The following is a 22,565-nucleotide window of genomic DNA, read 5'->3' on the forward strand; positions in this document are numbered from 1 at the left end:
ATTCCCTCGGGGGAATTAACAAAGCTCTGGGGGAAGAATCTTTTCTCCTAATACCCACACGTACTTCTTCCCCAAGTGGCGGGCCACGTCTGCCTTTTTGAAGCCATCCAAGTTGTAGAGCCTCTTTGCCAGGCGTTTAGCGGCCTCCAGATCAGCCTTGTGCCCGTTGGAGAGGGTGTCTGTGCTGCCCAGGGCAAGTTGCTCTGTGCTGTCCATCTCAGAATCAGAGTCAGAGACCAGCTGGCTGAGAGGATGCTCACTAAAATGAAACAAACACAAACACACACACAGAGAGAAGCTGTCACAGAAGCCTTTGTGCTCTTGCCCTTCCCCAAAGGCGCTTCTAAATCAATCTGTGCCTTCCAGATGTTTTAGACCACAACATCTGTCATCCCCAGCCGGTACAAGTTTTGCATCTGGAGGGCACCAGGTTGACAAAGGCTACATAGAGAGGAGTTGGGGCATGTGCAGGGCCGGGCACAAATATATCGTCCCAAACTGGTTCGAAGTCCATATCAGGATATTGGTTTCATAATTTCTGACCTGGCAATATATCACGAATCATGATGTGTGTGTGTGTGTTTGTGTGTGTGTGTGCGCACGCTATGCAAAAATCACAATGTGGGCAAAACCATGAAGCCAGCTGCGACGAACCTCCACTTCACACTCTCCCCTCGTTACTAAGTAGTAACGGGAGTTTTCCTGTCCAGCGGCCGTGGCCGGTTATATCCTCTGCTCTGGGCTTCAGGGGTTAAACTCTTCTTTGCCTACAGTTCGGGGTCTCTCTTTCATTAGATCCCCTCACTACATCAGTTAGCTAAGCCCTCTTAGCAACTCTGTGGCAATACCAGGGTTTCCGCCCGCTAGCCCCTCCTGAGGGAACTCCAAGACACAAACTATCACCCTGCAGGTCAGTTTTGTCCTTTCCCTGAGTTCACCTCCTCGTGAGCATACTTAGCTCGCTGGACCAAATGAACGACGATATTTTCTTAGCTCAACAATAAGAAGTCTTTATTTCTTTCAGAACATAACGGTTTCAGTGATGGTTCATAAGCTTAGTTTCATAACAGTGTAAACTCTTTCTTTCAGCATCATATACACATCTTCAACGTATCCTAACCTATCCTAACCTACCCACCACTATCCTGGCCCCACGCCCTCCTTCTTCCAGTCACCACTCCTGCTCTCTAACGGCTGCTCCCTCCTTTTAAAGAGCGGAATGTCCCGCCTCCCATGGGATACCTGCCACTCAAACTGGGGTGCCCATTAACTCATAAAACACCGTGGGTTTCTGAACATCCCTTAACTTAGATCTGATTCGTTACACCAGCCAATGCTTCTCTCGATTCCTTAAGCCCCTGTTAACTCTGCCAGCTCATCTCTTCCCTGCCTCATGCAAGGAGCAGTGAATCAAAAGACCAGGGGCTGGAAAAAACCACGATGCGGGAAAAACTGTGAAGCCTTTATATAGCTCCATCCTTATTTCAGACATTGTGATATATCACAATGTTGTGATGTTTAACTGGTGATATATCTCATGAGGTTGAAACCCAGGTATCACCCAGTCTTAGGTGTGTATGTGTGTGAAGTACACCAATTGGGACTGTGGAAAATACTGTTCTGGTTACTATTACTCCGAATAGTAAACCAGAGGCTAGCAGGACCAGTGTGGGTGACGGAAGTATTTGGTATCCTGAAGGATCTTTCCCCTGCCACTCCCAGTTTTGTGTTCCAGGGCTAAAGACACCGCCAAAATTATATCCAGAAGCCAGAAAGCAGCAGGCAGCAATTTTGGAGGCCCCCCGCCACTTAAACTTGAAAAGAAGTGGTTCCAGTTGCAAACGTCCCACCTATTTGTATGAATTAACTGGTTCAAGGAGACAGGAAATGGAAAATCTCCACTGCATCTGGGGAAGGTGTTGTCCACGATCCCTTCCCTCATACATTTTTTCTTCACAACAATCCTGTGAGGTAGGTTCGGCGGTGAAGTTGCAATTGGCTCAAGGTGAATGAGGTCGATGTGAATATGACGCCTATGTGTGCGGCGAGATCAAATGCGAGAGAAGCTTCCTGACGTAGAAGAGGGTGTCCCTGTTTTCATCGAAGAAATGTTGGGAGGGGGTTGGAATTAATTGGCTCTGCTTGGGTCTCCAAGCTCCTTCCCTTCTGCCTTACCTGTCACAATGGTCGCCAGCCGCCCCCCCCCTTCCCACCTGGCTCCACTATCTCTGGCAATTCTTTCATAGGCAGGAAAATGATGAGAACTATGGAGCCTTTATGGGTGTCAAGGCAGCATTTGATAAACTAAATGGAAAACTTGTTATGGGAAAAGTTATCCAGAACCAATCTGACTACTTGTACCTTACTTTTAAAATGTAGAAGAAGAAGAAGAAGAAGAGTTTGGATTTGATATCCCGCTTTATCACTACCCGAAGGAGTCTCAAAGCGGCAAACATTCTCCTTTCCCTTCCTCCCCCACAACAAACACTCTGTGAGGTGAGTGGGGCTGAGAGACTTCAAAGAAGTGTGACTAGCCCAAGGTCACCCAGCAGCTGCATGTGGAGGAGTGGAGACACGAACCCGGTTCCCCAGATTACGAGTCTACCACTCTTAACCACTACACCACACTGGCCACTACTCTAGTTGTTTTTCAAGAGCAACATCCCCCTAAAGAACAATGTGAACCGAGGATACACAACAGCTCCTTTTTCAGATTACCTTCTTTATCAATTGCATGATTTATGATTGTCAATCCTGAAAACGCTACTCAAATTCTAATCTAAACTCCATCCAAAGCTCATTTTTGGAACTAGGGTTTTGGGGATTTAATGTTCTTCCTGTGCCAAAAAAGAGAGAGTATTAAGTGCTATCTTAAGCACCTGTGGGTGTTTAATTATTGGATTAAAATTACAAAGATGACAACTAAGAGCCTCCCTAAAGTGGGGGGGGGGGGAACACGCCTCATTCTGGTCCACCCACATGAACCCAGAAATTCATTCAGATGAGCCACTGGCATGAACTCCTCCCTTTAAGATCCACAGAGCTTGGACTTTTAACTTGTTTATGCAGCAGGATGTCTGTCTGTTAGGAGCAGAAGAAATACCACCGTGGTACAGAAGCAGTTTTAAGTTTTAACACAAACTGGAGAACTGCTTGGTAGATCTTTCACACTTCTTTATATGCTTTCAGCTAGATACACACACACACACACCAGATTTCAAACTGGCCAAGCCAGTAGAAATCAGAATGGCTTTTTGACAAATGATAGTAAAGACACCTCTTGCTGCTTACGGGCTGGCAAAACCCACTAATGAAAATGTGTTGATTGTAAGATGGGCTTCTACACTAATTCATTCTGTTTCAACCACTACTACTACTTATCAAACCTTTATTAGGCATTTACATGTAAAATCGCAAGAGAAAGAATCACATACAGGAACTTTAAAATATATATACACAAAGAAACAACAATTAAACTCATAGGCTGATTGTATGTGTGTATTAGTGAAATCTAGAATTTCGTCCTGTTAAAGTACTCCTTGAAGCACTGCTGCCAAAAACTCGGCTACCCCTACGTTGGGCTGGTATTATTGGTTTAGTAACATAGTTGACCCTGCTATCTAGGTTATTTAAATCATAGAATATGGGAGAGCAAATTTTATTTACTGCTGCCACAATATTTTGTCTCTCAACATCCTTTAGTCTAATTTGGACATTGTGAAAGATATGTTGCTCGCTTGAGTTGTACAAGGGCTCCAGCTCGATGCCTGTCGATCTGATTTTGTTTTCTAGGTGTTGGTACCATCTAGATTTATAGGAGTCCTTAAGCAGGTCAGAGAGCAAGCTTGATGGTGGACAGCGCAAATGGCAGCGCAGCCAGTATTTTATAGCGGTGGTCCAGGCCCAGTATTCCATTGTGTGTATGCCTAATTCTGCACACATTGTTTCATATTTAATAACATTTGGGAGTCCAAGGATACGTCTCAAGAAACTAGAGTGAATCTTTTCTAAGTCACTGTTTCAACCAGTATGATGTTCGGTTGACTCTTCTTCTTATGCTGGTTTAGCCGGTCCATCTTAATTTGCCGTTTGTTTCTATATAGCCTATGGCAAATACAGCGTTTTCATTCTAAATGTTGCAAGAGCATCTCCCTATGCTTCCTCTCTCTGCAGCTTGCCCTGACTGGTAGCGCTGGGTTTATTATAGATCCGGAAGCGGTTGGGCTCTGCGTGTCAAAATATATCCTCCCAGCCCTCAGGCCATTGTCTGGAGAAGAGAGATCTATAGCTATCCCTGGTTTCCACGAAAGCCAGTCACAGCCACTGCTTCTAAATCACAGGACAGGAAAGCACTGGCTTTGCCCCTCGTCGCGGAGAAAAGTAATTATTGGTAGCTTGCTTAGCACAAGGAGAATTACCACTTTATTAGATTTCAAGCGCGAGATTAGTGGGGTGGGAAGGGGCTTTTGCACGTGCGCAGGCTGCAGTAAATGTCGCTCTGATCATTGGCAGAGGAGAGATTGTGACTTGAGGGCAGGAGACAAGTGAGGCTGTGGAGGGTCCTCAGAATCTCTGGAACCAACAAGACCCCTCTCCTAGGCAGGTAAAAACCCAGATAGAATCACAGAAATGTAACTGGAAGGGAACACGAGGATCAACTAGTCCAGGGGTCCCCAAACTAAGCCCCAGGGGTGCGGCCCAATTGCCTTCTCAATCCGGCCCGTGGACGGTCCGGGAATCAGCATGTTTTTACATGAGTAGAATGTGTCCTTTTATTTAAAATGCATCTCTGGGTTATTTGTGGGGCATAGGAATTTGTTCATTTTTTTTCCCTTCAAAATATAGTCCGGCCCCCCACAAGGTCTGAGGGACAGTGGACCGGCCCCCTGCTGAAAAAGTTTGCTGACCCCTGATCTAGTCCAACCCCCTGCAATGCAGGAATCCTTCACCCAACATGCGGCTTGAACCCACAACCCTGAGATCTCATGCTGTACTAACTGAGCTAGGATATCAGAAGTGTGTCTTTCTGAGCTAGTTTGTCCCCCTTTGGTACCTACCCTGCACTCAGCTCTCAACCTGTGGCTCCTAGAAGCTGTCAACATGCAACAGCGGCCACACCCTGGAAAATGCCCTTGACTGGCTGGTTAAACCAGGTGAGGGTCTCAAACCCTTGGTGAATTACGGACTTCCCCTGCATGTGAAGACAGACTCTGGTGGATTGAGGAGATGAGACAAATAGCAGGTCAAGAAGGTGGCTTCTGCACGTGCTGAAGAGGGAAGTGAGGGGGCAGATGGGGCTTATCCACCTGGCAAAGTAGCCTATCTTGGAGAAGGAAAACTCTGATCCTAAAGACCTCTGCTGCCTTGCGGGATATGTTTGGGAGAAGATAAGGCTATACAAATCCGGAGTGGAGTCCCTAAGACGGTTGGAATGTGCCTTGGGAAGGAGGCACAAGGCTCTGGCAGGGTCCCATCTATTTCCCAAAGTTGGGGAAGCTTTAACCATGCTTTGGGAAGGAGGTGGGAGAACTCTGGTACCATGCCAGACCCCATGTGTTGGACCATCGTGATCAATACCCTCCCCCTTCCCTTATTGGACTCGCCAACAGGAATATTGGTGTGGAGAGATGCAAGTTTCGCGAGGAGCAAAGGGAAAGGCTGCTTCTGCTACTTCCATCTTGCACAACCCTCCAGGACGCCCCTCCCCACCTCTGTCCCCTCCACATCTTTCTCCCACTCCTCTTTCCAGTTGCTCTCATTCCGCTGCTGTTATGTACTGAGTTGAATAGGATCCAAACTGCAGCAGGCTGATTGGTCCTAGAACAATAGGATTGAGATTGCAGCAGTCTGACTGGTCCCAGAACAATAGGATTGAGATTGCAGCAGTCTGACTGGTCCCAGAACAATAGGATTGAGATTGCAGCAGTCTGACTGGTCCCAGAACAATAGGATTGAGATTGCAGCTGTCTGATTGGTCTGCAGGAGCCACCCAATCCAGCTCCAGGTGGAAGTGAATCCGCATTCCGATTGGCATACAGGAGTATCCCGGAATCAGCCAATCACGTGGGGCCCATTGTGTAAATAGTGTATATAAAGCAAACATTTTGGGGGAACTGCATTCCTCACTACTATGAGCTGAATAAAGAGCATGAAAATCACACTGGACTCCGAGTATCTTTCACTGGCGACGAAGGTGGGATCCCGCTGAGCTGATTGCCACACACAGCACCGCAGTAACGCCACCTGCCGCACAGCTGCCTCGCACCGTGTATCCAGGCTTCAGCTCCGGGTCCCAAGGAACTCAAGATGGCAACGGACAGCAGCTTCTCGCCGTTCAACCCAGCATCAGGAGACTGGGAAGGATACGCCACCCGTTTCACCTTTCTTCTAGAAGCTAAAGGGGTCACCAACGATGCCAAGAAGAGGGCGATATTCTTCAGCGTCTGTGGAGAGGAGACATTCGAAATCGCCCGGGCTCTCCTTGCGCCTGATGATGTCGCTACTGTTCCTTACAAAACAGTAATGGAACGGCTGAAGGGGCACTTCTCGCCACAGCCCTCGGTGGTGGCTCGTCGAAATGCCTTCTATGCAAAGCGGCAAGCCCCTGGGGAAACCATAACGGGGTTTGTGACCTCCCTCCGCCAAGCCGCTCGGTTCTGCAACTTCTCAGAGTTGGAGAACATGCTGCGTGACCGCCTTGTCGGTGGCCTGAGGGACGAGAAGCTGCAACGACGCCTCTATGCCAAGAAGGACCTAACGTTCCAGGTCGCTCTGGAGGAGGCCCTGGCAACAGAAGCCGCCGAGAGGTCGATGCAAGAGGCACGGCCGAGTGTGCCGTCCCAACCAAGGGTCCACCACGAGGACCTCATCGACGATTCAGGATCAGACAGGGAGGAGGTGCACAGAGTACAGCAGCGCACTCAAGCCGTGCACACACCACAGCTGCCTCGACCAGAAGGAGGGAACTGCGCAAGCTGCGGGGAGAATCACGAGAGGAGGACCTGCCGTTTCCGCAATGCCGAGTGCAGGCAGTGCAGAAAATCAGGCCACATCGCCCGGGTGTGTCGGGCTCGGCCCATCCGACGCCAGGCATCAGATGACCGCCCCAAGAGCCCCAGGTCCCGGGGCCCAACGCACCAAGGCAACTCGACGGAGACCACGGACTACCAGGTATACCAGTTGCCCCACCCCAACATAGAGAAAATTTATGTAGAGGTACAGATAGAGGGGGCCCCGTGCCGCATGGAGCTGGACACAGGTTCAACCCTATCCATAATCTCGGCACGGACTTTAAGGAAACTGTGCCCTAGTGGGGGTCCCAAACTCAGGCCAGCCCCATTCACCCTCCGGGACTTCCAGAAACGTAAGGTCCCCACAATGGGGGTGGGGACCTTCAGGGTGCAATATCGAGGGCGGACGCGGCAACTGGACTTGCTCGTGGTCAAGGGCTCCTACGTTAGCTTACTGGGATTGGCATGGTTTGGACCACTGGGGCTAGCCGTCACCGGGGTGAACCGCACTAGCTTACAAGTGGATGTGGACGCCATATGCAAGGAGTTTCCGGCGGTTTTCGATGGGAAATTGGGACAGTATACGGGCCCCCCTATTGCCCTACAGCTGGACCCCGCAGTACGACCTATCAGGCTCAAGGCCTGCCGGGTCCCGTTCGCCCTGAAACCCCGTATAGACGAGGAATTGGACCGGCTCGTGGAGCAAGGAGTGCTGGAGCCTGTGCCTAATGCCACCTGGGAAACCCCGATCGTCACACCCGTCAAGCCTAATGGTTCGGTCCGCATCTGCGCAGACTACAAATGTACCATAAACAAGGCCCTCATGGCCCACGCATACCCAGTGCCAGTGGTCAGCCATGTCCTTGCCACCCTGGCTGGGTCAAAAATTTTTGGCAAGCTGGACTTGGCCCAAGCCTATCAACAGCTGCCAGTAGATGAAGCCACAGCAGAGGCACAGACAATTGTGACGCACAGGGGAGCGTTCAAGGTAAAGCGGCTGCAATTCGGTGTCAGCGTGGCACCAGGCATATTCCAGAATCTAATGGACTCGCTGCTTAAAGGGATTCCTGGCGTCACCCCCTTCTTCGATGATGTGTTGATTGCCGGGCCCACAGCAGAGGAGTTTGAGGACCGCCTTCGCACCGTTCTGCACCGTTTCCAGACGGCGGGTCTCAAGGTGAAGCGGGAAAAGTGTCTACTAGGAGTGCCTCAGGTGGACTTTCTGGGATTTATGGTGGATGCAGAAGGGGTCCACCCGACTGGGGACAAGGTACGGGCCATTTGTGATGCCCCAGCGCCCAAGGGCAAGACTGAACTTCAGGCCTTCTTGGGGCTATTGAACTTTTACCATGCCTTCCTTCCCCATAAGGCAGCAGTAGCAGAGCCCCTACACAGACTCCTGGACAAGCGGGCCCCTTGGGTGTGGGGCCAGCGCCAGGAGGCCGCATTCCAGGCAGTCAAGGACTTGCTCGTCTCAAACTCTGTCTTGGCACACTTCGATGAGAGGCTGCCAGTGGTGCTAGCATGCGATGCCTCACCCTATGGCATCGGCGCTGTCCTTGGACACCAACTCCCAGATGGAAGAGAGGTGCCAGTGGCATACTTTTCCCAGACACTCACCGCAGCCGAGCGGAACTACTCGCAAATCGACAAGGAAGGTCTGGCAATCGTGAAGGGAGTAAAAAAATTCCATGATTTCTTGTACGGGCGGCCCTTTACCGTGGTGACTGATCACAAGCCGTTGCTTGGTTTGTTTGCCCCCGAAAAGCAGACCCCCCAAGTGCTGTCTCCTCGCGTTCTCAGGTGGTCAATTTTCCTTGCCGGCTACCAGTATGCACTGATTCACCGCCCTGGGAAGGCGATGGGCCACGCAGACGCCCTCAGCAGGCTACCACTACCAGAAACAGGCCCCGACCCAGCACCCGCACAAGAGGTTATGAGCCTGGAGCTGCTTCCCGACCGCCCTATTCAGGCACAAGAAGTTGCACACCATTCCAAGAAAGATAGGGTCATCTCCCGGGTCCTGGACTGGGTGTGGAGGGGATGGCCCAGCAGCAGCCCCGGGCCAGAATTTGCTGGCTACAGAACCCGTAAACATGAACTGTCGGCCCACAAGGGGTGCCTGTTATGGGGAAGCAGGGTCGTCGTTCCTGAGCCCCTTCGCAAAAGGGTCCTTATAGCCCTACACGAGACACACCCAGGGGTAGTGAGAATGAAGGCCCTCGCCAGGAGTTATGTATGGTGGCCAGGAATTGACGGAGAGATAGAGACCTGGGTCAAACACTGCCAGGCCTGCCAAGAATCCCGCCCAGATCCCCCAAGGGCCCCAGTCCAGTCATGGGAGTCCGCCCGAGCACCATGGTCACGCCTGCACATGGACTTCGCGGGCCCCTTCCAGGGGAAAACATTCTTCATAGTGGTGGACTCCTACACCAAATGGCTGGAAGTCGCACTGGTACCATCCACTTCTACATCTGCAGCCATCCGGGTACTACGCAGGCTGTTTGCAACCCATGGACTCCCTGACACTCTCGTCTCAGACAATGGAACCGCATTTACGTCAGAAGAATTCCAGACCTTCACAGCGCAGAATGCCATCCGCCACATCCGCTCAGCACCATTCCACCCTGCCACCAATGGCCAAGCAGAGCGCATGGTGCGGACCACCAAGGACACCCTACGCCGCATGACGCAAGGGGACTGGGAGTACCGCCTTGCCACATTCCTTCTAGCACAGCACAGCACCCCTAGCTCAACGACTGGCCGGAGCCCCGCGGAACTACTAATGGGCCGGCGCCTCGCAATCAGACTGGACCGCCTCCACCCCGACAGAGCTCAGGATGAGGTAGTGGTGGGTGAAGGCAGGAACCCCCGGACCTTTGTGGCCCAGGATCCAGTGTATGCAAAGAATTTTGGGGCAGGCCCGGCATGGGTACCCGCCACAGTCACCAGGGTGACTGGCCCCGTGTCATACGAGGTGCTAACAGAGGGGGGGCAATGCTGGCGCCGCCACTGCGACCAGCTACGGCGACGATTCCCAGGAGAAAACCAGGAGGAGGACAGGTCAGAGGAGTCCCAAGGGAACAGTGGGGCATTGAGACCCGTAGAGCAGGAGGGGCTGGCAGGGGAGGCAGAATCAGTAAATACTGAGAGGACCCGCGAGGCCGAAAGGGCACCGGAACCAGAGCCACGACAGAGCGAGCTGGTTGCGCCAGACCAAACAGCCCCATCACAACCAGCAGCCTCGGAACACGAGCCAGAACCAGAACCCCTGACCAGGGAACAGCCCAGGCCGCAACGCACACGTAGGCGACCAGCGTACCTTGAGGACTATGGATGCAACCTCCCAGGCACTACTGGAACTTAGAGGGGAGGGGTGTTATGTACTGAGTTGAATAGGATCCAAACTGCAGCAGGCTGATTGGTCCTAGAACAATAGGATTGAGATTGCAGCAGTCTGACTGGTCCCAGAACAATAGGATTGAGATTGCAGCAGTCTGACTGGTCCCAGAACAATAGGATTGAGATTGCAGCAGTCTGACTGGTCCCAGAACAATAGGATTGAGATTGCAGCTGTCTGATTGGTCTGCAGGAGCCACCCAATCCAGCTCCAGGTGGAAGTGAATCCGCATTCCGATTGGCATACAGGAGTATCCCGGAATCAGCCAATCACATGGGGCCCATTGTGTAAATAGTGTATATAAAGCAAACATTTTGGGGGAACTGCATTCCTCACTACTATGAGCTGAATAAAGAGCATGAAAATCACACTGGACTCCGAGTATCTTTCAGCTGCCATCTCCCAACGGTCCTGCTTAGGATTCTGCTGCCAGACCCTCCTTGTTGCTAGGCACCCCCTCCTTCCTTCTCCTCGTTGCCATGGCACCCACTGTTAAGGTAGGCAACAAGCAGGAGAGAGCAGTGAGCAGCAGCAGCAGAGAGCCAATTCTGGTAACTAACCCATCTTTATTAATTAACTGGCGCTGTGCCTGCCAATAGGACGGATTGTGATTACTCTCTCCCGCAGATGTCCACAGGAGCTGCTGAGGGGGGGTCACAAGAAAAATCACAGGGGCTGAATGAGAGGCAAAGTTGCGGCAGGAGCCAAAAGTTCCCCTCGCCCCACATCTTGGCTCATCCAGAGCAGGGGCAGGATTTGCTTCCCCACTGAGAACCTGACGCAGCTTAATTTCCTTTCCCCTCGTAAGTCAAGAGGGAACCGCTGGGGTGTGTGTGTGTGTGTGTGTGGGAACAGAACGGGTTGTCTCAGGGTCACAGCGGAGGCAAAGACAAAACCTGCCTCCCACCTCAGCAGTGATTTACTTCTTGTCGCTGACAGCTGCTGTTCACTTCTGCGGCAGAAAATAAAGCAAGTTGCGCGCAGAACTTCAGAGGAGCGGCGGTGTGCGGGGGAACCCTAAATGAAAAGGCTAGCCGCAGGGCAGATAGGGCTTCATCTGCACTCTGCATTTCATAGACTCATAGAATTATAGAGTTGGAAGGAAGCACAAGGGTCATCTAGTCCAACCCAACATTGGACTTGAACCCATGACCCTGCGATTAAGAGTCTTATGCTCTACCAACTGAGCTAGGGTAAAGGTACCCCTGACCGTTGAGTCCAGTTGCAGACAACTCTGGGGTTGTGGAGCTCATCTTGCTCTATAGGCCGAGGGAGCCGGCGTTTGTCCACAGACAGTTTCCGGGTCATGTGGCCAGCATGACTAAGCCGCTTCTGGCAAACCAGAGCCGTGCACGGAAACGCCGTTTACCTTCCTGCCAGAGCGGTACCTATTTATCTACTTGTACTTTGGCATGCTTTCAAACTGCTAGGTGGGCAGGAGCTGGGACCGAACAACGGGAGATCTGGGAAATGTAGCTCTATGAGGCGAATGGTGGGTCTCCAAAGAACTCTCAACACCCTTAACAAATTATAGTTCCCTGGATTCTTGCAGAGAGAGGAGTCAGGACTGTTGAAAGTGGTATGATACTGCTTTAAATGAACAGGTAGATCTCATCTTATGTAGGGGTTACATCCATAGCTGTCAACCTTTCCCTTTTTTGTGGGAAATTCCCTTATTATAGCATTGGGAAACAGCAGGGAGGGTTGACAGCTATGGTGACATCATATCCTCCGTTTTCCCAATGAAAATGTCCTAAGGAAAAGCGGGACATTCAGAAACCGGAATGGCTTCTGTAAAGCCGTAACTGTCCCTGGCTATCTCAGGTACAGCAAAATCGCATAAGCCCAGATTTTTTTTTAAAGCCCAGCAAATCCCTCCAACATGCTCTGCAACTCTCTCTGGCCTCCTCTGATCTTTCTCCAATCACTTCCAAAACTCTCTGCATCCTCTTCTGCTCTCTCCCCACACTCCACCGACTCCCCAACCACTTTCCCAATGGTACCCCGCTGCCCACCAGGGAAGACGGGTGAGTGAAGATCTACATCAGGATCTGCTGGTCCTAAGGATCCTGCTGCCTGAGGTGGTTGCCTCGCCACCATGCCTCATGGGTGGGCCGGGCTGGAACACCCATCAGTTTTAATTTATGTGGCCTGCCGTAGCAGAGGCCAGAAAGTGTAGGTTCTCTGAGTACAGATCAAGCCAGATATGTAAATACACTGGAAAGAACACAGTTAAGTCAATACATCCATGAGATGGGCTTGATCACTATACACCTCCAGCAATACACAGTCCATTTAAAAACTAGAAACCGCATACCCATAGATGTGAATGGGTGTTTCCATGCCTTGCGTCCTTTCGAACACTTTTGCTTTCAAAACTTATATCAAACCTGCAACTTTGGCGTTATCAGCGTCGAGCTCTAACCAGCCGAGCTAAGAAGTAGAACCATGAAGCATCCACACTTTCTTGGCTCTAGAGACACTGTGCTCGACACAACAGAGGAAAACAGACTTTGGAAGTCAGTCAAACCTTCTTCTTTAAAGCAGGATTATCATTCCACCAGCAACACCATGCTTTCCTAACCACCCAGTGTCTGCAGAGCAAATACCCCAAGGAGGAAATAGGTGGCTGATCATAATTTTTGTGGGCACAAACCAGCTACGGATTAATCCCAGAATCTGTACTCTTAAAAAGAGAGAGTATATTTGAGCACCTGTAGAGTTTATTTCCCTTACCACAGAATAATCACAACCACCCAAAAAGGAATAAAAGGGAGGGCCCTGGATCTCGGCTTCCAGAGAAACTTCACCCTTGCAGCTTTTCATTATGAACTATAAATACCAAATCCAACATAGCACCATGTAAAAGCAATTTTGCACGTAGGAGGGCAGATATATGGGGTGGGGGAGAAAGAGAGAGAAGCTGGAAAAAGAGGGTCGAAAATGTACATTTCTCATTGAGGCAGTAAACCTGTTTTTAGGCTGAACGACTTCAGACAAAGCTCACATGACTGAATGCCCTTATATACAATAAAATATTCCACAGACTGCAACAAAATGTTGAAGTATCTCTCTGTGCTTAAGAGGAGTGCTCCTCTCCAGGGTTCCAGCCATCCTGGGATAAAAGCCTTTAGCTCCTCTTCAGGCTTCTTAGAGAGGAGTGAGCTTGTGGAAGGCAGAAAGGGAAAGGGATCCTTTCCCCCTCTTCTCTTTTGGGGTCCCAGGCTGGTGGACACAATCCCATTCTGCCCACTTCATGCATTCAATGAAAGTGCTTCTTCTCAGGTGAGAACTGGGCATCTGAGTAATTTCACATGCCCACATAACATCCAAGCTTTATTTCAAGCCCGATTGTTTTAAAGGGGCATTTAGTCTGACTGATTTATAAATAACATTTTAAACAGAAAAATAAATAAATGGGAGGGGGGAATATGACTTCAGTTTTAAAAGAATTATTATTTTTTATCTGTGCAGACATCTGCCACTCTTGGAAAAAGCATGGTGAATGGATCTCCTTTTGCGGAGAAGGGAAGCAGACTACTGTATCTCCAAAGGAATTTCCTGCTTGCTTCCTCACAAATTGGAAAAGGGAGAAGCACGTCTGCATGTTAGAAAACAGACTAGAATCCATAAATACAGGGAAGAGGGTGCTGTAAGATCTCTTGGCCGGCAGAGGTAAGATTCCCATAACGCTGTGAGCATGATCAATGCGCTGCTTGAAAAACAAGTGATATATCACCCTCAGGAAAGAATGGCAGGCTGAAGAAACGAGATCCAGTGCCAAGCTGCTAGCCTACAAATGTTCTGGGCTATGGCTAGAGCTCCTTCCAGCTCCAGTCAGCATGATCATAGAATCATGGAGTCAGAAGGGACCCCTAGGGTCATCCAGTCCAACCCCCTGCAATGCAGGAATCTTAGCTGAAACATCCATGACAGATGGCCACCCAACCTCTGCTTCAAATCCTCCAAGGAAGGAGAGTCCACAACCTCCCAAGGGAGACCGTTCCACTGTCAAACAACTCTTACTGTCAGAAAGTTCTTCCCGATGTTTAGTTGGAATCTCCTTTCTTGTAAATTGAAGCCACTTGTTCGAGTCCTACCCTCCAGAGCAGGAGAAAACAAGCTTGTTTCCCCTTCCATGTGACAGCCTTGAGATATATGAAGAGGGCTCTCCTCTCTGTCTTGTCCTTTCCAGGTGAAACATCTAGCAGCCTGGCCTCTGTTTAGGGTTGACACCTTCCTTTCACAAAAATTCTGGCACTTAGAGCTAAGGGTCTCTGAACATGTACAGGGGTATTTTCCTTTGTGAAGAGAATGTCTCTCCACATGTCCTGAAAGAGCAAAGGCTCAGGCTGTACTCAGGCACGCAGTCACACAAAACGTACCTGAAAGAGGTTCTAGCCCAGTGTTTCCCAAACTTGGGTCTCCAGCTGTTTTTGGACTACAATTTCCATCATCCCTGACCACTGGTTCTGCTAGCTAGGGATGATGGGAGTTGTAGTCCAAAAACAGCTGGAGACCCAAGTTTGGGAAACACAGCTCTAGCCACATCTATTATCTTGTTATTATGGGATAGAGCACTATGTGGTAGCTGGGAATATCGCTAGGAAATTCTATGGCTTGGAAATATGTATATTCATGGCTCAGAATGCTCACCTCAAAGAAGAAGAAGAAGAAGAAGAAGAAGAAGAAGAAGAAGAAGAAGAAGAAGAAGAGGAGGAGGAGTTTGGATTTGATATCCCGCTTTATCACTACCCGAAGGAGTCTCAAAGTGACTAACATTCTCCTTTCCCTTCCTCCCCCACAACAAACACTCTGTGAGGTGAGTGGGGCTGAGAGACTTCAAAGAAGTGTGACTAGCCCAAGGTCACCCAGCAGCTGCATGTGGAGGAGCGGGGACGTGAACCCGGTTCCCGAGATTATGAGTCTACCGCTCTTAACCACTACACCACACTGGCTCTCAGTAGGTAAGCACTGCAGCCCCTAAAGTTCTTCTCTGGCTCATATCAGATTTAAATTGAAGCCAGAAAAAGAAAATCTCCTCCCTTTGGCCCATTTGCTTCCTTGCTGCTTTTGGGCAATTCAATTCTTTTCTCCAAACTGCACAGACATCTCCCTTGAACAATATTCCTCAGTCTGCATGACAGAAGGAACCATAGCTGTCAGTTTTTCCTTTTTTTGCGGGAAATTGCCTTATTCCAGCGCTGTTTCCCACTGCAAAAAAGGGAAGGTTGACAGCTATGGAAGGAACCTATCCTAACACTGCAGCTGCTAAACCTTGATCCTCATCATCTCTCTCTTTGCCCCAAAGCAAGGAAATTCAGTAAGTGGCAGATGCCACCTACTGGGGAAAATAAATAATTGCATGGGGAATAGGAAAATGGATGGAGGACGGACAATCAACTTCTTGGCCGGCATCTCAAAGACAGTTGCAATTTATAGATTTTCACATTCCCAAGATGAAACACCTCGCTCCTCATCTGTACATCAGACCAATCTTGCCCTGAATGTTCACAAGCACAAATTATGCGAGAACACGGTTCTTAGCACAAGCAAATTCAAATCCGCATTATATTCCAATGTGAACAAGTCCTGCTGGAAAAGAATCTTTTGCAACAGGGCTGGAAACCAGCTCAATTTGTTAGCAGCTAAGAGCGTCTCTGGAAAAAGATTTATATTCAAATCATACTGCTCTGCTTTAGGGGGCACAGAAAACTGTCACATTCATGAGTCTTGCAAACCATATGTCTTGTGAGAGCAGTATGCTCTGAAAGGAGAACATTGGCACCAAATCACAGAGAGGCAGAAGCTCTGAGCCTTTTCAATGAACATTGCTGGGAAAGCAACAGAAGTATAGTGTCCTGATCCTGTAAAAGTCCTGCTCTATTCTGCCTTGGTCAAACCGCAACTGGAGTCCAGTGTCCAGTTCTGGGCACCCCAATTTAATTAGGATATTGACAAGCTGGAACATGTGCAGAGGAGACAACCAAGATGACAAAGGGTCTGGAAAACAAGCCTTATGAGGTATGGTTAAGGGAGGTGGGTATGTTTATCCTGGAAAAGAGAAGACTAAGATCTAAAGGGCAGTCACATGGAAGATGGAGCAAGGTTGTTTTCTCCTGCTCTGGAGGGTAGGAACTGAACCAATGGCTTCAATTTACAAGAAAGGAGATTCTGACTAAACACCAGGAAAATCTTTCTGACAGTAACAGCTGTTTGACAGTGGAATGATCTCCATCGGAAGGTGGCGGACCCTCCTTCCTTGTAGGATTTGAAGCAGAGGTTGGGTGGCCATCTGCCATGGATGCTTTAGTTGAGATTCCTGCATTGCAGGGGGTTGGACTAGATGACCTTGGGGTCCCTTCAAATTCTACGATTCTATGATTCTAGAATTAGTTGGATCTACCTGTGATTGGCTCTGGCTCTGCCTATCATTGCCTGCAGCTCTAACTACTGTTTGTCTCCCCTGTCTTCTGCCCTACCAAGTCCCAATGGGCATCAGCCATCACTGCCTGCTACCACCGCTGGCTCTGCAATTCTGCACAAGCCACACACCTTAGGACAGGCACAGACAAACAGCCCTCCAGATGTTTTGAGACTACAATTCCCATCATCCCTGACCACTGGTCCTGTTAGATAGGGATGATGGGAGTTGTAGTCCCAAAACATCTGGAGGGCCGAGTTTACCTATGCCTGCCTTAGGATCATTGCGAAACTGAGGCCCATCTCACCTGTCCGCAGAGCGGGAGTTTATAATCATCACCCTTATCGTCATCATCATCTAGGCACACGGTAAGAGATTTCAAAAAGTAAAACGCATAGCAACAACTTGGCAGGTGAACAGTGCGGACAGGATCCTTTCAAAAGCATATAATAAATAGCATCAAGGAAACATCAGCTCAGGTGAACAATTGAGCCAAGCTTGCATGGGGGGAAACCCCCACTGTGAAACAGCGGAAGACCATGTTTTTCACGGAGCTTTAGAAACCTGTCAAAACCGCAGCTCTCACAAGGCTATGAAAATGCATCGCAGAACTCTGGCAAAGAGCGATACGCCCCATTATAAGACAGCATCTGTCAGGTGCCTAAAGATCATTTTCTAAAGGTCTGAGAGGAAGGGTCGTGGTGGCCACACACATCACCTTGCCAGCTTGTGAGATGGCAGAATTGTTGCAGAGTCCACAGGCAAAATAAAAGGTCAGCTGGGCAGGGGTGTAGCGAGGTAAATTGGTACCCGGGGGCAAAATTTTTTTTGTTAACCCCACCCCCCCAGGCATAGGAAGGTCAGGTGGTACCCGGTGCGGAAAATTTCTTGTCAACCCCCCCATTGATTCCCCCCCCTCAAAAATTGTTTTACGTTATTTCATATTTTCTTACAAAGGAATAATAACAAGTAATAATAAAAAAACTTTTCTTTATATCCCACCCTCCCCGGCCGAAGTCGGGCTCAGGGTGGCTAACATCAGATACATAACATTGGTATAAAATCAAAAAATAATTAAATTACCTCCTAAAAACATCTCAAAATCAAATTAAAGTCTAATTAGATGGCTTTCCACGTGGTTGGGGTTGGGAACAGTAAGTGCTCCACTGAACTGAAATTTCAGCCTTCATGACATAGGAAAACAGCCAAGTGAACAGCTATTTTGGTGGAGGAGGGTCAAGATATTAACTGATATGCGTGAAATTTCATACATAGCTATATAATCTGTAGTATAGTAAGATAAGACCTTCGGAGCAGACATTTCCCCCCCAAAAAAAAATTCCCCCCCAAAAACAATTGTTCCTTGATAATTTGTCACCCCCTCCATTATGGAACCCGGGGCGACCCGCCCCCCTCGCCCCCCTTGCTACGCCCCTGCAGCTGGGATCCTGAACCACCCAACGATGTTATCCCATATACCCCCTGGATAGAATTAGCTTTATTCACTCACCTTATGATGGAGGCCAGGGGGATTCCTAGGCTGTCGTCGGAGTGACAGGGACTCTGCAGGCTGCCTTCCCCGCCTTGTCTGGGGTCCTCTTCTCGCTCGGTCCAGGGGGCATCCGTGGCGGAGCTTGTCCCGGAGTCTGGCTCCAGGTGGGCCAGGGGGGCGAAGTTCTGCTCAATGAGCTTGGCACTGTCTCGAATTTGCTCTTGTACTTCCGGGGTGAGAGTTGGGAGGTCGAAGGTGAAGTACGTCCCGCTGTGCGTGTGGGCCGGGGAGGACAGGATGTCAATGGAGTCGAGGCTGGTGTAAGAGGTCCCTTTGGCTCGGTGAGACTCCATGATGCTCTCAAAATGCCTGCTGAACGAATCCATGCCGTCCCTGGAGAGGCTGTGTCCGAGGAGAAAGGGCACTGGGGACTTGAGCAGCCCTTGGGCGTCTCTGTTGATGATCCTGGAGATTGGGGATGAGGAGGTGAGAAAGAGGGAGGCACAAGTTACTGAGAAACAGACACAGCAGTCCTCAACTCAGGGAAGTGTCTTCTACCCCACTGACCAGAACGAGAGTCTTCCCAAAGGGGTAGATAGCTCTTCCTGTGATGATTCAGGAAATGCTTCCTCAGCCAGCAGCATGGGCATAGCCGGGGTGGGGTGGGGTGGGGGGAGGAGGGCAGCTGCCCCTCCTGAATCAAGTAAATAAAATAAAATAAACCTTAACTAAAAGTAGAAATAATCAGAATATTCTACCGATTCTTCTTGTGGAAAGGAAAGGCCTGGCTAAGGTAGACAATGACAGGGGAGCGTTTCAGAAAACCTGCTTCGGGGAGGGGGGGGAAGGAGTAATTTGAAAAGGAAGTGCTGAAAAGGTTTTCAGCAAATCCAAGAAAACTTGTTTTAGTTTAGATTTTTTCTTTAAAGATGAAAAAGGCGTGTTCTTTGTAATTTTGCAAAATGTACTTGTTAAACACATGAAAGGGACTCCCTGGTGTTGATTTTTTCTTTGACTTCCTAGTTTACAAGTGACTGAATATTTTGACAGATTTTTCTGAGCACTTGGGGTCAGAAAAGAAAGGTAATTTAAAGCAACTGTTGTTGAGACGTTAGAATCTGCTAGACAGAGCCAGACAGAGGATGATGGCAGGTGGGTGTCCTGCCCCCCCCCCCATAAATCCTGGCCATGCCCATGGTCAGGAGCTAACCAGAGTCAGCCTCTCTTCTGTTTGTACCAGCCAATCTAAGGCATGGGGAAGATCTACGGATTCTGGCTCTCCCGTTGGGAAGGGAAGTTCCTGAGGTCCAGCCCAATGAACTGCTGTGTATCTGCGCTGAGCAGGTTTGGAGTGCTTCTTCTGCAAGTTCTGCTGGGACTAAATCCCTTTTGGCTTAGTTTATGCAACTGAGAGCCCACACTTGCCCAAGGGCTTTTGACAAGTAAAAATAATGTTCTTTGCAGTGGCGCTACCTGCAATTCTGTCTTTTTAAGAAAGAGAGGGAACCTATCCAGTTCCATTCGTCTCCTCTGGCAGAGAAAGTGATCTCTGCAGGGGCTCCTGGCTGCTGTGGCAAGAAGTGCCCCATCTTTCCTTTTAGCTAAGGGGAGTGGAAAGGATAGAGCTGCATGCACTCCAACATTTTGTCAATGAAAATAAGGATGTCCTATCTAATAATAATAATAATAATATTTATACCCCGCCCATCTAACTGGATTGCCCTAGTCACTCTAGGCAGCTTCCAACACATATAAAAACACAACAAAACATTAAACATTAAAAAACTTCCCAGTGTGGTGTAGTGGTTAAGAGCGGTAGACTCGTAATCTGGGGAACTGGGTTCGATTCCCTGCTCCTCCACATGCAGCTGCTGGGTGACCTTGGGCTAGTCACACTTCTTTGAAGTCTCTCAGTCCCACTCACCTCACAGAGTGTTTGTTGTGGGGGAGGAAGGGAAAGGAGAATGTTAGCCGCTTTGAGACTCCTTCGGGTAGTGAAAAAGCGGGATATCAAATCCAAACTCTTCTTCTTCTTCTCTTGTACAGGGCTGCCTACAGATGGCTTAGGGGTCGGATAACTCCATACCCTCTGATGAAAGTAGGGACATCCTAAGGATCAAATCAGAAACCGGGTACGGCTTCTGTAAATCCAGGACTGTCCCTGGAAAATAGGGACACTTGGAGGGCCTGGAGTTGTGCATCGTCACCCAGATTTGCCTTGAGATATGATTTGTCTCCAAGCCAAGTGTGCACGACATGCGTCTACCATTTCAGTATTCTGGAGCTGTATTCTTTTGGCCTGCATAGCTGGTCATCCTTCTCTCATGTCCCTGAGAGGCATTTTCTTCTCATAGACTCCATCTTCCCCTGTCCCTTAGATACCCTTCTTTCTCCTGACACCACACTGCTCTTTCAGAATTCAGAATTCGAAGAATCTTTATTTGCATTGGACACTAGCCCTAGCCCAGCCATAAAATAAAATAAAATAAAATAAAATAAAATAAAATAAAATAAAATAAAATAAAATAAAATAAAATAAAATAAAATAAAATAAAATAAAATAAAATGTACTGAAGCTAGAGGTAAAAAAGTAAACTATAGAAAATACATTTTGGGGGTCTACATCAATAATCAAATAATAGATCATATTCTAATTGACCCCACTTAAAACCTTGCAGTTTTTTTTTTTGCTGTCATCTGATCACCTTGATCTGCTAAAAGAAAGGCTACAGTAGCAATGGCCTCCTTTTTTTTACACCCTAGTATTTCTACCTCTATGCACAATTCTGCCATCAAAACCATTCACATCTCTCCATTGTTGAAACCATTCAACTTGCTCTTCCTCAGATCCTTTCAATGGCTTCTCTTCCCCTTCCACCAGGACCAAAAACTCCCTGCATGCTTTGACTGCTCAGTTGCCGACAGAGGGAGTCACTATACAGCGATGCTGTTGCCTAGACAGGGATCTTGCTGTGCCGAGACAAGGCTTTAAAATCCTGACGGAATCTGAAGTCTGCTGAGACTACTGAGATCAGCACACTTTAGCATATATGAAGCATTTTCATGGAGAGCTGAGATTTTCAGTGTCAAAAGGAAAGAGTCACATCTGACATAGCTACTCATCTACTCATCATCGGTGGAGTGCAGAGTCTGCAGCAAAGAACAGGGCTTCCACGGGGAGTAAAACGAAATACCCAAAAGGTGAATTCATCCCCCACTCTGCCAAGACATGCTTGTGGGTATACTGAGAGCCAGGGCTGGCCCAAGACATTTTGGCACCTGAGGCAGACCACAAAATGGCGTCCGCCCTCCCTGTGAGGGAAGAAGTGGCAAGTGAAGGTCTACATCAGCAACAAGTGAGGAATAAAGATCTACATTGAGATCTGCTGCCCCTGTGGATGATGCTATCTGAGGTGGCCTCCTCACCTTGTCTCAGGAGTTGGCCTATCCTGCTAAGAATCTTACCGGTAATAAATATTCCCCCTGCCCATGGGCTCAGGAAAGGTTAAGAACTTTTTTTTTGCGGGTACGGAGGGCATACCCAATAATATATGTATGTGTATATTTGATCACAAGTGATTTACCTCATCTTCAGTTGCTGAAAGCCAATCCAAATAGGGAAGTCTTTCAACATTCCCAGAAGGTATTTAATGGACCTCTACAGAACAAGAATTCCTTAGTTTCCAAAACCCTACACACATCCCTGTGTGTGTGTGTGTGTGTGTGTGTGTGTAATCAGATGGTTAGTGCAGGATTCAATTAAGTTGTTGTGCTTGCATAAGCCAGCGCAAGGATTCCTGCTAGTGCAATGGGGCTTCCTCCCCGCCCCACCACAAAATCTCCCTGTGTGCCTTACCCTCCTGAAATCTGCTTGGAGAACCTCCAGAACAGCACACAGGGAGGGGAGAGGAGATACCGCCCTGAGACCTCTGGGTATAGGGTGATACATAAATCCAATTAATAATAATAATAATAATAATAATAATAATAATAATAATAATAATAATAATTCCACCTGGCAAGCAGAAATGTTTGCACTGATGACACAACCTCCTCAGTACAACGTTGCATTCCACCCTTTGTCTTGCATCTCAACATCATTGTTCATTGAGTTTTCCCAAAGTAACCAGGTAGCAACCTTGCCACCTGTTGCGTCCTAGCCTCTGTTTTGTTGCATACCTTTTTTCTCTGACCTGATTCGTGGCAATTGTTTCGAGTTAAAATGGAACTGCAGCCTAG

General features: G+C 48.7%; 1 protein-coding gene across 1 annotated transcript in view; it reads right to left on the reverse strand.

Annotated features, from left to right (window-relative positions):
• PSD (pleckstrin and Sec7 domain containing) overlaps positions 1-22,565 on the reverse strand; it is a 95,440-nt gene that overhangs the window by 50,241 nt on the left and 22,634 nt on the right. The window contains 2 exon segments of the mRNA XM_033148643.1: positions 65-259; positions 18,345-18,791. Of these exon segments, the coding sequence (XP_033004534.1) occupies positions 65-259; positions 18,345-18,791 (642 nt within the window).

Source organism: Lacerta agilis, chromosome 5 (genome assembly GCF_009819535.1).
Source record: "Lacerta agilis isolate rLacAgi1 chromosome 5, rLacAgi1.pri, whole genome shotgun sequence".
NCBI classification, from domain to species: Eukaryota; Metazoa; Chordata; class Lepidosauria; order Squamata; family Lacertidae; genus Lacerta; species Lacerta agilis.